This window comes from Macaca fascicularis, chromosome X (assembly GCF_037993035.2).
Source record: "Macaca fascicularis isolate 582-1 chromosome X, T2T-MFA8v1.1".
NCBI classification, from domain to species: domain Eukaryota; kingdom Metazoa; phylum Chordata; class Mammalia; order Primates; family Cercopithecidae; genus Macaca; species Macaca fascicularis.
In genome coordinates this window covers 50194883-50209415 of record NC_088395.1, presented here as the reverse complement: position 1 = coordinate 50209415, position 14533 = coordinate 50194883, and the positions used below count along the sequence as shown (strand labels likewise).

The 14533-nt window shown below is 40.7% G+C and overlaps 1 protein-coding gene across 1 annotated transcript; it reads left to right on the top strand.

The window, feature by feature from the left end:
• The first annotated feature begins 441 nt into the window (after positions 1–441).
• On the top strand, positions 442–8516 carry AKAP4 (A-kinase anchoring protein 4). Its single transcript, XM_005593583.5, has 5 exons — positions 442–650; positions 1716–1766; positions 2314–2415; positions 4863–6995; positions 8164–8516. Exons 1-5 carry the CDS (start codon positions 555–557, stop codon positions 8317–8319), a joined length of 2538 nt encoding a protein of 845 aa, XP_005593640.3. The 5' UTR covers positions 442–554; the 3' UTR covers positions 8320–8516.
• The last annotated feature ends 6017 nt before the right edge of the window (positions 8517–14533 follow it).

Genomic DNA, 14533 nt, shown 5'->3' with positions numbered 1-14533 from the left:
ATTTATTTACTGCTATTGACTTTAGTCTTTTCCAATGGCTTTGAGTGATGTGTTATAGCTGTTTATCTAATTTCACTTTCTTTAGTGTAATGGGAAAGACTGGTTGAACTGGAGTTAGCTAGAATTAAGTTAGAGGGGGTAACGTGAGCTGGAGTTTTTTGAAGGTACTTGAGGGGGTAAAGAAATGTGGAGATCAGAGAGATTTAGTTAGTAGAGTTGGGTAGAAGTAAATCACTAAATGTAATCCCCAAAGTCACTAGATTTCCTTTTAAATTTGATTCCCAGGTCATCATACTCTCATGATTCCAAGTACTTGGTGTGGGGAGTCTAAATTAAAGGAGACTATGGATTTTGCTAAAAGATAATGATCCTGAGCATCAAGTTCAAACATCTTAATGTGTCCCCCACTGCTCGCCCCACCAGTCCCTAACCTAAACCTATATATGAAACACAAAAATGGATTTCAGAACCCCTCCAGAGATTCTTATCCAAACTGATCCGGTTTCCAAAAACCATATATAAGCATTTCAGCTTTCTTTTCTTTCTCTTTCCAGATGTCTGATGATATTGACTGGTTACGCAGCCACAGGGGTGTGTGCAAGGTAGATCTCTACAACCCAGCAGGACAACAAGATCAGGACCGGAAAGTGGTAAGATAAAAAATGACTCATGCCGAGGAGTAGGAAAAATTGGCATATGGGTATACATATCCCTGGGACCCAAGATAAACTAATGGACGATGATACCATGACTTCTCCAAGCAACCAAGCTCAACAAGGTCTGTCAGGGGCCAGCGTGCTCATACATCACACAGAGATAAAAATCAAGGGAGGGGCAGGGTGTGGTGTGATGTAAAGGACCTAGGGAGGGGAGGCTGGGGAGGAGCCTGAGGGGAGGGAGGAGTGGTGGTTGCCTAGCAACCAGCCCCTATTAGTTAAGACCTCTTAAGTCATAATAATATTGCCTAGCTAACAATGTTACCCTAGGACCCCTCAGGAGGGCAAAATGCTTCATGGTCTATTTCCCAAACTTCGAGTAATTTCATAGGGCTTCACAGTCTTCAATCATGTTCAAATGCCACACATATTATTATTTAATTAATTTATATTTTTACAATGTTTTAAAAATTGACTTACATTTTAAAAATTGCAATCATGCTAAGAAATATTATCTATAATATCCCAGGTTTGATGTTCTAGTATATATTCTCCCTAATGCACAATAAAATTCGCGTATTAAATGCAGAAATGTTTATCCATATACTACTTAAAATATTCTATATTAATGATAATAAAATAAATTTTGAGAAACACTAGTGTAGTAGCAAGTGCCCTAAACTGGAAGCCAGGAAAATTGAGTTCTAATATAAGCTCCACATTTAAGTTTGTCAGTTGGGCAAGCCATTTCTCTTCTCAGTTTTCTCAATTAATACATGTGGATATTGTACCTTGGGCCTCGCTCTGACAGGAGGTTGGTATTCTCCTTTAAGAAATGTACTAATGCTAAGATTCTGTCTGCCTAACAATAATCACAGTATTAACATTTATTGGGTACTTACTATGTGCCAGGAAATCTGCTTTTACATGCTTTCCATATAGTGTCTCAGTTAATCCTCACAAGAACCCTCTGAGGTAGGTGCTATTATCATCTCCAAGAAAGAAATTATGCCCCTTTCTCTAGAGTTTTTCTAAATTCACCCTTCTAATTTGATGCAGATATGTTTTGTCGATGTGTCCACCCTGAATGTAGAAGATAAAGATTACAAGGTGCGTATTCTCTGCTCAGAGTCGGAATCGGTCAGAAGCTGCTGAGAAGGGTTATCAGTGAAATATGAAAAATGGAAAATGTTGGGGGAGAGAGGGGAAAGGTGGAGGGGACTCAGGGGGAAAGCCAGCATTCTCATGAGCCCAAGATCCCTGGTTCTGAATTTACTGTCACTCTTGATATCAAGTCTCATTTTAGAAGCCACTTAAGTTGCTGGTAGGGCTGATGAAGATAAAACATGGAAGACAGCATGTCAGAAAAGTTGTTTTTTATTTTTTATTAAAAAAAAACCCATCCAAAGGGTGATGAATATGGTTCTTGAGATTGATGGCTTTGTGAGCATCTTCAGAGTGGGGAGTAGTAATTTGTGGAGGGAAAGTCATCTCATTCTTCAAAGACTAGATAGCCTCAGAAGCCTACCTCTCCTGCAGAAAGAAAAAAGATAAAGAAAGTCATAACATTCACAATTTGAAGTAATAGCCTAGGTGGGGCAGCTTGGAGAAATCTCCAAAAGCAACTGTCTAAGAATCTCACCATTTAATTCCATAGGATGCTGCTGGTTCCAGCTCAGAAGGCAACTTAAACCTGGGAAATCTGGAAGAAAAAGAGATTATCGTGATCAAGGATACTGAGAAGAAAGACCAGTCTAAGGTACACTTAGCCTCTGAGATTCCACCACTTCTATTCTCAGAGCTCAATGATGAGTCTGCAGACTCTGGATCAGACATGGTAAGACAACTACTGTCAAACAGGCTCATCAATTTGAATACTATGACATTCTAGAGAACACAGGCCTAAGTTCAAGACCACAGTAAGTTCAACACACAGGTACTTAATAATGGCACTAATCACAGAGGCTCAGAATGCCCTCTCCTGATTTCCAGCTACGCGTCCAATCAGAATCACGCAAGACTATTTGTAATGTTCTTTGCTGGTTGGTAATGGACCTGTGTGCCCCACATTGCCCAGCATCCAGCAAGGAAGAAAGAGGGGTATGGAGCAGAGACAATCCGTAACCAGCAAGAATTTGAGTGCCTCGTCCTTACCCTGTTGTCTAAGAGATTACCTAGGCTGTTGAGTAGCTTAAAGTTAGAAGCAATTAGACTTGCATGCCACTGTGACATACAAACTCCTTTTGGTTTTGTTTAAGTATCCAAAATTACATCTGTTTAGGGTTCTGGCTTTGGGAGGGCACTGGAGCATACAACAAGTCACCCTCTCATGCCTACAAGCCTGGAGTGGCTGGTAATGGGACAGGATATTTGACTTTAATGCACAGGAATCAAATGTTTCTTGTTCTGTGTCTCTAGGCTCATATTATAACCAAAACATTATTTCTGACCCCAGACTCCTTTGGAGTGAAAGGAGTGGCCCCTAAGGAAGGAAAAACAAGTTTACATTACAGTATCCAAAGAGTTTTCAGTTTATTTCGGTATAGCCAACTCAATTTTGGAGTCTTAAGAAAGGGATAAATTATACCTGGCATTGATTTTTGGAAAAGCAGCCCATGTTTCCTACATACAGTGCAGATCTGCTTGATTGTAACTTAAGCTCGTTTGCAAAAAGTTGACTTTATCATGACCTCACATTTCTAGAAATTCAGTGAAAAGAGAGGAGATGAAGCAATAGAAGGAGCAGAGGGCTTGGCAGTTAGTGTTGGGTGGAATATGTGTATATAGTACATATACACATATCTGGACATGGGCATACACAGTCACAGGCATAGATATACACATATAAATTTATACAAAATGATACACACATCAACATATACATTTATATACATTTACAAAAAAATTTATACAAGCAATGATAAATACATGCTTGGCTACATTTGATATTGACACACATAAGCATTGATGTAGCAAACTTAATCTGATCATAAATAATGACACACATATGCAAATATATACAAAGTCATACAGCATCAGATGCAGTGACATGCCCACACACAACACACATAAACACCCATATTACACAATGCATGAACATACATTCACACACATTACATGCATAAGACTTGATCAAAACATAGTGACCATGCAGACTCAGTTATTGGTATACATGCTTATAAATATACATATCTATGCAAAGACATATATGGTCATACACAGTCATGCTGACATACACACAAACTTACACTAAGCGACACATATTTACTAATGCACTTGTTTGTATGCATTGATACATACACTGTTGACACAAATGCAATAACACACCTATTCACACACATACTCAAATACCAGGGTATGTACAACATTGACATACACATGGTCAAGCATTGACATATAAATATAGCATAAATTGATACCCAATTTATGAATATACATAGTCATTATACAATCACCTGTTTACACATACTCATATTTTAACATACATATACATTAATATATTAAAATTGTATCTTATATTAATGTGTGTGTTAATATATGAATTTATGCTTTAACATATATAAATGCATTTATAGCTGCATGATACATACTAGTGAATTTATATACACACATATATGCAGATTACTCAAATTGACTTATTTACATATTCAGAGACACACGGACATAGACACTCATATTTTGACATTCACACATGTACAAATATGCATACTAACATGCACATGTCAGCCTATACAATAGACATATACAATAGGTAATGATGTCAACACATTGTTACACATGCTTAGACACAGTCACACATATGCACACACACACAGAGGTGCATTTTCACACACTAACAATACAGAATGGCACATTCTCACATCTATTGAGATGTTCACACATGTTAACTGCTATATTTCCATGCATATATACACACACAACAGACACACTGACACATTTTTGACCCATTGAGATACAACATATTCATATGAGTTGGCAGACGTATATTGATAACACTTGTATATAGTTAAGTATACACATGTATATACTTTGAACTTTTGTTGCTGCCACTTCTGCTTGAATGTGTACTAATGGATATAACTGGATGTTATGTTCCCATACAAACTCTAAAAGGTCAAATCCCTAATCTGATACATCTTCTAAATAAAATAAGGGAAATAAATAGCCTACCCAAACTCTTATGGATAGGTCTTCTTCTTTTTTTAGACGGAGGGATCTGTGTGCCTTTTCAAACAAGCTCCCTCTGATCCCGTCAGTGTCCTCAACTGGCTTCTCAGTGATCTCCAGAAGTATGCCTTGGGTTTCCAACATGCATTGAGCCCCTCAACCTCTACCTGTAAACATAAAGTAGGAGACACAGAGGGCGAATATCACACAGCATCCTCTGAGAACTGCTACAGTGTCTATGCTGATCAAGTGAACATAGATTATTTGATGAACAGACCTCAAAACCTACGCCTAGAAATAGCAGCAGCTAAAAACACCAACAATAATCAAAGTCCTTCAGCTCCTCCAGCCAAACCTCCTAGCACTCAGAGAGCAGTCATTTCCCCTGATGGAGAATGTTCTATAGATGACCTTTCCTTCTATGTCAACCGACTATCTTCTCTGGTAATCCAGATGGCCCATAAGGAAATCAAGGAGAAGTTGGAAGGTAGAAGCAAATGCCTTCATCATTCAATCTATCCATCCCCTGGGAACAAAGAGAGAATCAGTCCCCGAACTGCTGTGAGCAAGATTGCTTCTGAAATGGCCCATGAAGCTGTGGAACTGACCGCTGCAGAAATGCGTGGCACTGAGGAGGAGTCCAGGGAAGGTGGCCAGAAAAGCTTTCTATATAGTGAATTATCCAACAAGAGCAAAAGTGGAGACAAACAGATGTCCCAGAGAGAGAGCAAAGAATTTGCAGATTCCATCAGCAAGGGGCTCATGGTTTATGCAAATCAGGTGGCATCTGACATGATGGTCTCTGTCATGAAGACCTTGAAAGTGCACAGCTCTGGGAAGCCAATTCCAGCGTGTGTGGTCCTGAAGAGGGTGTTGCTAAGGCACACCAAGGAGATTGTGTCCGATTTGATTGATTCCTGCATGAAGAACCTGCATAATATTACTGGGGTCCTGATGACTGACTCAGACTTTGTCTCAGCTGTCAAGAGAAATCTGTTCAACCAATGGAAACAAAATGCTGCAGACATCATGGAGGCCATGCTGAAGCGCTTGGTCAGTGCACTTATTGGTGAGGAGAAGGAGACTAAGTCTCAGAGTCTGTCATATGCATCTTTAAAAGCTGGGTCCCATGATCCCAAATGCAGGAACCAGAGTCTTGAATTCTCCACCATGAAAGCTGAAATGAAAGGGAGGGACAAAGGCAAAATGAAATCAGACCCATGCAAGACGCTGACTAGTGCTGAGAAAGTCGGTGAACACATTCTCAAGGAGGGCCTGACCATCTGGAACCAAAAGCAAGGAAACCCATGCAAGGTGGCTACCAAAGCATGCAGCAATAAAGATGAGAAAGGAGAAAAGATCAATGCTTCCACAGATTCACTGGCCAAGGACCTGATTGTCTCTGCCCTTAAGCTGATCCAGTACCATCTGACCCAGCAGACTAAGGGCAAAGATACATGTGAAGAAGACTGTCCTGGTTCCACCATGGGCTATATGGCTCAGAGTACTCAATATGAAAAGTGTGGAGGTGGCCAAAGTGCCAAAGCACTTTCAGTGAAACACCTAGAATCTCACAGAGCCCCTGGACCATCCACCTGTCAAAAGGAGAACCAACCCCTGGACTCCCAGAAAATGGATATGTCAAACATCGTTCTAATGCTGATTCAGAAACTGCTTAATGAGAACCCCTTCAAATGTGAGGATCCATGCGAAGGTGAGAACAAGCATTCTGAGCCCAGGGCAAGCAAAGCAACTTACATGTCCAAGAGATCTGACAAAGGGGAAGAACAATGCCAGGACCATCAAGAACTTGACTTTATCAGTGGGATGAAGCAAGTGAACTGGCAATTTATAGATAAACTGGTAGAATCTGTGATGAAGCTCTGCCTTATCATGGCTAAGTATAGCAACGATGGGGCAGCCCTTGCTGAGTTGGAAGAACAAGCAGCCTCGGCAGATAAGCCCAATTTCAGGGGCACCAGATGCATTCACAGCAGTGCAATGCCACAGAACTATCAAGACTCTCTTGGACATGAAGTAATTGTCAATAATCAGTGCTCTACAAATAGCTTGCAGAAGCAGCTCCAGGCTGTCCTGCAGTGGATTGCAGCCTCCCAGTTTAACGTGCCCATGCTCTACTTCATGGGAGATAAGGATGGACAACTGGAAAAGGTAAGTAATGTATTAAGGCACAAAAAGAAAGTTGGAATGGGCAGAGGCAGGGAGGCAGCATTGTACTTTGAGCCCAAGATCATTCCAGTTTCAAGTCTATTCTTTACCGTGTGCTTCATGAATTACTTTCACCTCATAAAAAGACACAAAAATGGTGAACCACTAGCTAAGTGGGCACCTCAAGGCCTGTGCATTTCCACCAAGAGGAGGAGAGTGAGATTAACGCATTTCATCAGTGACCCTTTTGACAAACTATCTGGTAAAACATTAGGGAATGATTAAGTCTCATGTTTTCAGTTTTAAGATCCCCCAAAGTACTCTAGAGAGGAGGGAACAAAAAAGGAAAATGGAGTTCCTCCCTCCCTCTTGAGGTGTTGGAAGTATCATAGACTAATTTTGTGTTTGACCTACCAGAAACAGTTTGAAACTTGTCTCTTACTATTTTCCCTATGCTCCTCCCCCAAACTCATGGGTCCTGCAAGTGCCCTGAGAGTCCTGTCTCCTTAAATTTTATGCCCTAGTTGCCTCACTTGCCTGACCCTAGTCCTGGCCCTGCTCCTCAGATTCCACGGAGGCCAGCATTCATACATTCATACACATACACGTGCACATTCTCTCTGTCTCTGTCTCTCTCTCACACACACACACCCCTACCTGACAGCTGGGTTTCCTGCATTAGATGGATTCCAGAAACATCAAATACTTAACCAACTTATTTTCAGTCCAGGAGCCAAGGCCAGACAATCCTCTGTACTCCAAGTCTCACACTTTTTTAGGGAGTTGGGGGAATGGCAACCCCAAACCTTGACCTAGCAATCAGCACAGACTAACTGAAGGGTCCAGCATCTGGTGAAAAGTATTTAATGAACACAACTAATTTCAGAGTGTGTTTTTGAAGCTCAAAAAATAAAGTATCTTTTGGCATTTTGATCTATGACATTAGAGAAGGTTCAAGGAAAAAGGAAAGATGTGTCAGCAGCCTCTAGTCATGGATCTATGATATGCTGTACCCTAATCCTAGAATCATGGGCGGGAAGGTGGTGGGTGTGGGTGAGGAGGTTAGGAGTTGAGGGGGTTGGCTGGTAGAAGGGTGTTAGTTCACTTTGTCCAGCAGGTCTTTCCTCTAAAAAGCATCACGCAGCTCACACTAGCTCTGTTTTCCCCACAGCTTCCTCAGGTTTCAGCTAAAGCAGCAGAGAAGGGGTACAGTGTAGGAGGTCTTCTTCAAGAGGTCATGAAGTTTGCCAAGGAACGGCAACTGGATGAAGCCGTGGGAAAGGTGGCCAGGAAACAGTTGCTGGACTGGCTGCTCGCTAACCTGTGAGCTGACAATTTCTTTGACTCGTCTTCATCTTAGCCCCCCTAGCAGCATTCCATCCCAGCCAGAGCACCACCACCATCAGGCCAGTCAACTGCACAATACACAACTGTGTTTCCCAATACACTTGAGCAGTTGCCTGTGAATGTAAGAGGTGTCAACAAACTGGGAAAGAAAATGAATAAAAAAAAAAATTAAAAAAATTGTGTCGTTTTTTTGGTCAGCTATTTCCAAGACAAGGGAAGGGAATTGGTCCATTTTCCAGGAATGGTGACACAGTGTTGGAGTTGTATTCCGATCTCACCCTGGATTATTTTCTGAGCACCAAAGACACAGGGATATAATCCATGTCAAGGTCCCTAAGTAATCTGGTTTGTCCAAATAATCTCAATTCACAGTCTATTTAGAGTTTTCCCACCTGTGGCCTTCCTATTTCTCCCTGAACTGCACATCTAACTTGATAATCCCCTTTCTAATCCCAAGGATACAGCTTTCTTAGTTTAGTTGAAGAAAGTGTATAACCATTACCCTGCCTCGCTACACACACATCCCTCAAAAGTGTTCACCGCACATAGCTAAATACTACCCAGAACTACAATGGGATCTGATCCTCTCCCGTGTGTGAATAAAGCTTCCTTATAAGGAATTTCCTTCAATTGATGAGATTTCCTTATCTTCTTCCAGTCTGAAAGAAAAATTTTCCAAGAACATAAACCTCTAAGATGGGTAAATTCCTTTGGGGCCCAATGTCCCAGTGTCTTCTCTGGGAATAACAGTAAGTTCCCAGATTTGTTCTATGTGTCCTATAAGTCAATCATAGTGCTAGCATTCACTGCAAATCAGATCAAGACAGTGGTTTCAACCCTGTGGACCTTGTTAGCTAGTTTGGTGTGTGCTCTCATGGCATGTTTTGGCACCCTTGAAGCGTTGCGGCTTAGTAGAACCAAGCACAGGATGGGGTGTCCTTCTGGACTCAACAGTCAAAGCTTTACCTCTTACTAGTCACATGGCCTTAGGCAATCCTGCAGACTGAGCCTGTTCATCTGCAAAGTGTAGCTAAAAATTACCTTACGTTGTTTATAGGTTAAACTAGAGGAATGGATGTGATGGTGTTTTGCACAGGGTGGATTTTGTTGCAAATGTAGATATGTGAATGATACGTGACTTTCAATGCTAGTCCTAACACAGGAGTGCCCTCTTGATACATTTCAGAACTGAAAGCATATCCTCTGAGTATGGGACCCAGAGAGACACTTTTTGGGAGAAGTTAAGCACACAGACAAACTTTGCCAACTTCTCCACAATGCCTGACCCAGTCAGATAGAAGAAGTAAAGGCAGACTTCTTCAAAGCAGGATGTTTAAAACTCTCCAGCCCGGCTGAAAGCTCATCGAATGTTTTTCAGTCTCACCCCACACCATTAAAATCTTTGGAGTTGAGCCATCACAGATCCTTCTCTTTGCCCTTGAAGAAAATCCTTAATAAACAAATCTCAAGGCCAGGGCTACATGTCTAATGACTCAGTCCTCCCTGAGCACAGCTGGGTCCCATAGCAGTTTACTTCCTTGATTAACTTGGCTCTTACCTTGCTCCTGATTTTTATTATGAGGCAGCCTTGGGGATTCCTTGAAACATGGAAATAGAGCAAAGGAAGTTACATGTTCTGTTAAATGAAAGGGGTTGGGGCAAGATGGTCTCTCAGGGCCTTTCCAGTTCTGACATTTGAGAATTTTATGAACAAGTTTCTTTTCCATAATTTCTAAAGGAAACTTGTGTGGATGGAATAAGCTCAGGGTGAGGAAACTTGATTTTTGCCAGAGCTAACTGACAGATTCCAGCAGAGAAAGGAATGCTTTGGGCCACAAGGACCCTGACAAGGGTCTGAAGGAGCTCAATAGCCCTTGGGGTTTATTTCTGGAGAATAAGACCCTGGCCTTTGACCTCTCTAAATGAAGAAGTAACCCCGGGCATCCCAATAGCAATGCGGCCGTGCTCAATGCCAGCAGCTGGAAATGGACAAGGACTTCTGCTGAGCTGAGAGTCTGGCATATAGTAAGAAAGAGGCGAAAGGAGCAGAAAAGGAAAACACGATTCTCTCCTGGCAAGCGGTACAATTGGCTTAATAACAGTTTCAGTCTCTCTGATATCAGGCTTCCATCTCAAAAGAAAATTATAAGCAAAACTTGTCTGGGAGGTTATTACAAGGCCAGGACTAGACTGGAATGAGGTGAGAGAGGTACTTGCCTCAGGGATCAAAAACTCCACAATCAAATAATATTTTAATAAATCAAAATGAATGCCAAAAAACCATGATGAACAAAATATCAAAAATTTTTATACACAGGATCAGTAACAGTGCCATGCCAAGCCATAATGGAGCCTGAGGCAAAAGGAAAAATTAATTTGTAAAACTGTTCATGGGAGTAATGTTAGAGAAACAGGAGCCTAGGAGAGCCAGGGTGACACCATTTTAAAATCAATTCCATGTTAAAACTAGCAAGACACGTTCCTTGCCAGTCACCGCCCGTGGTCATAAGATGTTTATGGCTGAGAAAACAGCTTAATAATACCCGTAAGGATAAATGCCCACGACAGCAGAATGTCCAGATGTCCCAATATCGCATAACAATATATGCTTTTAAGTTGATTATAGTCATGCTTTGATGTGCTTACACGCTAAAATGCCAAGAATAGTTTTCTTTACATCAGCAAAATAATAAATTGTCATGCTGTCAGCCCACCAGCACATAGACATAACTTAGTTTTACATAGAAAACAAGACCACTAGATAAGAAAACTTAAAGACAAGTCGTTCCTCCTCTTGCTTCCTGAGGACGCCCTACTCTGAGTAGGAGCTGAGGAGGCTTTACTCTGTAACTGAGTAGCAGCGTTCAATAAACTGTCTCTTCTCCATGCGCTCTACAACTTGCCTTGAATTCCTTCCTGCCTTAGATCCAAGAACCCTCTCTTGGGGTCTGGATCAGGACCCCTTTTTCTGACAACAGTAACACTTTCTGGGAGATTGCCAAGGCAGCATTTAGAGAATATGTTCCCCTTAAAGCCTATATCAGAATAAAAAAAGAAACAGTGACATCCTGCCTAAAGAACTTAAAATCTTTAAAGAAAAATAAAATCCAGGTTTAAAATCCAGTGTAAACTCAAATCCAGGTTTGCCTCATGTCAAATAACAAATTAAAAGTTTAGAAAAGGGGAAATAAAATTTGGAACAAGGAAAAAGACCAAACAAGGAAGGCAGTTTTGCTTAAGTCCTAAGAAATCAGAAATCAGAGACGGAGTGGGGGAGGGTGGGTGTTGCAGTGTTTTCTCTCTTGTTTAACATGATAAGAGTACAGCCTTCCGCCCCCCCCCCCCAAAAAAAAAAACAAATAAAAACTCAGATTTATTCTGGGTAAAAACAGGAACCACACTAGATTACCCGTGTTAAAATTCTACCTTAAAACAATTCTAATAATGAAAGAAGAAAAATAAACAAAAAGTAGAAATACAGGAGAGAGAGAAAAAAAATGCCACTTTTGCAAATCATATATTTGTACATCAGTGAAAATCAAATCCCCAAATACCAAAGGTAAAGAAGGAGTTTTGCAAAGGTATTAGAATAGGAGATACTGGTGAGCTGCAATAATTTGCCGTCAATTAAAACAGGTCCAGCTGCTTTCTCCCCAGTGACTCAGAGACATGTAAAAAGTTCACTGCTTCTCCTGAGCCAAAGCCTCTGTGGTGTCAGAACATAAAATAAATCTAAAAGAATCTGTTGAATTCCTATATCCTAAGGCCACCCTGCCAGAAAGAGGAGTCTACGTACAATTGTGACAACAATATTAAACACTTGGGTATTAAAGGAGGCAAGAAATGACATTTACACAGCACTTATTGAGTGCCAGATACTACTCATTGCTTTAATGTTTTCAAAAACCTTGTGAGACGGTTTCTTACCAGCCGCGTTTTATGGATGAGAAATTAGCGAATCAGGCCTTTTGCAAGGTCATCTAACCAGTGAGTGGGAAAGTTGGGATTCAAATCCAGGTTTGCCTCATGTCGAATACTATGCTGTTTCCATCCTATCACACTGTCTTCCCATTAATCCAGATCCATGTTTATTAAAGAACAAACTATAAAACAAGAATGAGAAAAATAAAAACAGGCGAATAGTAAAAATAGACCATGCTCTTGACTAGTAAAACTAAATTCAACAAAACAACACTCTCTAATTCAATATATAGGTCTTATATAGTGCTAAATCAAATATTTATGGGATAGTTTCAGTGTCTCTCCCAAGATACTTATTAATTGCAAAGGGAAAAGTAGTAACTTTGCAATGGAGAAATCTGTTAGTCACATCTTAATTAGATGATCAAGGCCGGTATCACCAGGAAAGACATAATGATATAATGTATCTCCCAATATAATGTGATAAGAAGGGCATATCGCTTCTGTGGTATTCTTGCAAAAAACACATAACCCTAGTCTAATAATGAGAAGCCATCAGACAAACCCAAATTGAGGGACATTCTACATAATACCTAGCCAGAAGTGACTGTGAAGGTCTCAAGGGAACAATTTAAGGTGATGGAAATGTTCTATATATCTTGAGAGAGGCAATGTTTAACACAGGAGTCTATGTTTCTCAAGACTCATTAACCTGTATGCTTAGAATCAGTGAACTTTATTCTATCTAAATTATATCTCAATAAAGTTAATTTTAAAATGTTTAAACTTAATAAGTACCTATAAGGAAAAAAATTCCCTTTCCACTGCTAAAAGTTTCTTTGCTCTCCTGCCTCTTTCCAGAAAATCTCAAATTTAGCAAGTCTTTCTGACTTTGGGCTCTGAGCAACCCTTACCTTGCAATCCTCCTTCCTGCTACAGCCACTTGTCTGTGGTGGCCCCGAGTAGGACCTTGGAAATCCCCTCCTCATGAGGACTTCTCTCCCAGAACCTAGCTACATATCCAAAGTGAGAAGGTCTCCAGCTCATCTCCTGCTTGTCATGAAAGTCACCTCCCCAGAAAAACCCTTCTTTATTCACTACCTTATCGCCCATAATTACTTTGTATCCCACTGCCCTGTTTAATTTTTATTGCACTAACTGATATATACCTTTTATTGTTATTTACTTGCTTATTGATTGTCCCCTTCCACTAAAATGGTAACTTCAGGAGCAGAGGGACCTGTCTGTCTTGCTCACCACTGTACCCTCAGTGCCCAGCACAATGCCTGGCACATAGTAGTCATTCAATAAACTTTTATTGAATAAATAACAATCCATCTAGTTCAGTGTCTTCTGGTGGACAAGAATAACATTACATGGGAAATCATAAAACTTCTCATTAATCATGGCCATCTCACTTCATATAGCCAAGTCTTAGTTTTCTTACCTCAAAAATTGGGATTCTAACCAATAGTCTTTTATACCTACCTCTTTAGAACTGTTATGTACATCAAAAGAGGCAATTATGTTTGAAAATATACCTAAATGTGCCCACTAAAGCTTCAATGTGGTTGGGCACGGTGGCTCAGACCTGTAATCACAGCACTTTGGGAGGCCAAGACAGGTGGATCGCTTGAAATCAGGAGTTCAACACCAACCTAGGCAACATGGTAAAACCCCATCTATATAAATGCAAAACTTAGTCAGGCACAGTGGCACTCGCCTGTAGTCCCAGCTACTTAGAAGTCTGAGGTGGGAGGATCACCTGAGCCGGGAGGTTCAGGCTGCAGTGAGCCAAGATTGCACCACTGCACTCCAGCCTGAGTGACAAGACCTTTCTCAAAAAAAAAGAGCTTCAATACAAAATAATAATAATAACAATGATAATAATGTCTAACATTTGTTGCACTTTTACTGTGGGTCAGGCATTCTTCTAAGTGCTTTTCAGTATTATATAATCCTCCCAAAAGCCCTATAAGGTAGGTATTACTGTTATCCCTTTTTGCAGATGAGATGATGGAGGCCTGGAAAGGATGAGTAACTTGCCTAAGGTCACAGAGCTAGGAAGTGTTAGAGCTGGGATTAAAAAACACAGATAGGCTCCAAAGCTTCCACTCTATACTACTTCACAGGACACCAGGACCTTGTCCATAACATCATAAGTCAGGATAAATCCTGGCACAGTTCAGGTAACACTGATAGAATGGAGTAGGAACATCTAGGAGGTGACAGGAACCTCTGGAGTAGAGTGGATGGTTGGCTGGAAGGAATCC

What these genes read in the sequence shown, in the direction of transcription:
- AKAP4 (XM_005593583.5), top strand. Translation starts at nt 555, where the DNA reads ATGTCTGATGATATTGACTGGTTACGCAGCCACAGGGGTGTGTGCAAG. An exon ending in AAGATCAGGACCGGAAAGTG is followed by an intron (nt 651 to 1,715) that starts GTAAGATAAAAA and finishes AATTTGATGCAG; the next exon opens with ATATGTTTTGTCGATGTGTC. An exon ending in TAGAAGATAAAGATTACAAG is followed by an intron (nt 1,767 to 2,313) that starts GTGCGTATTCTC and finishes TTAATTCCATAG; the next exon opens with GATGCTGCTGGTTCCAGCTC.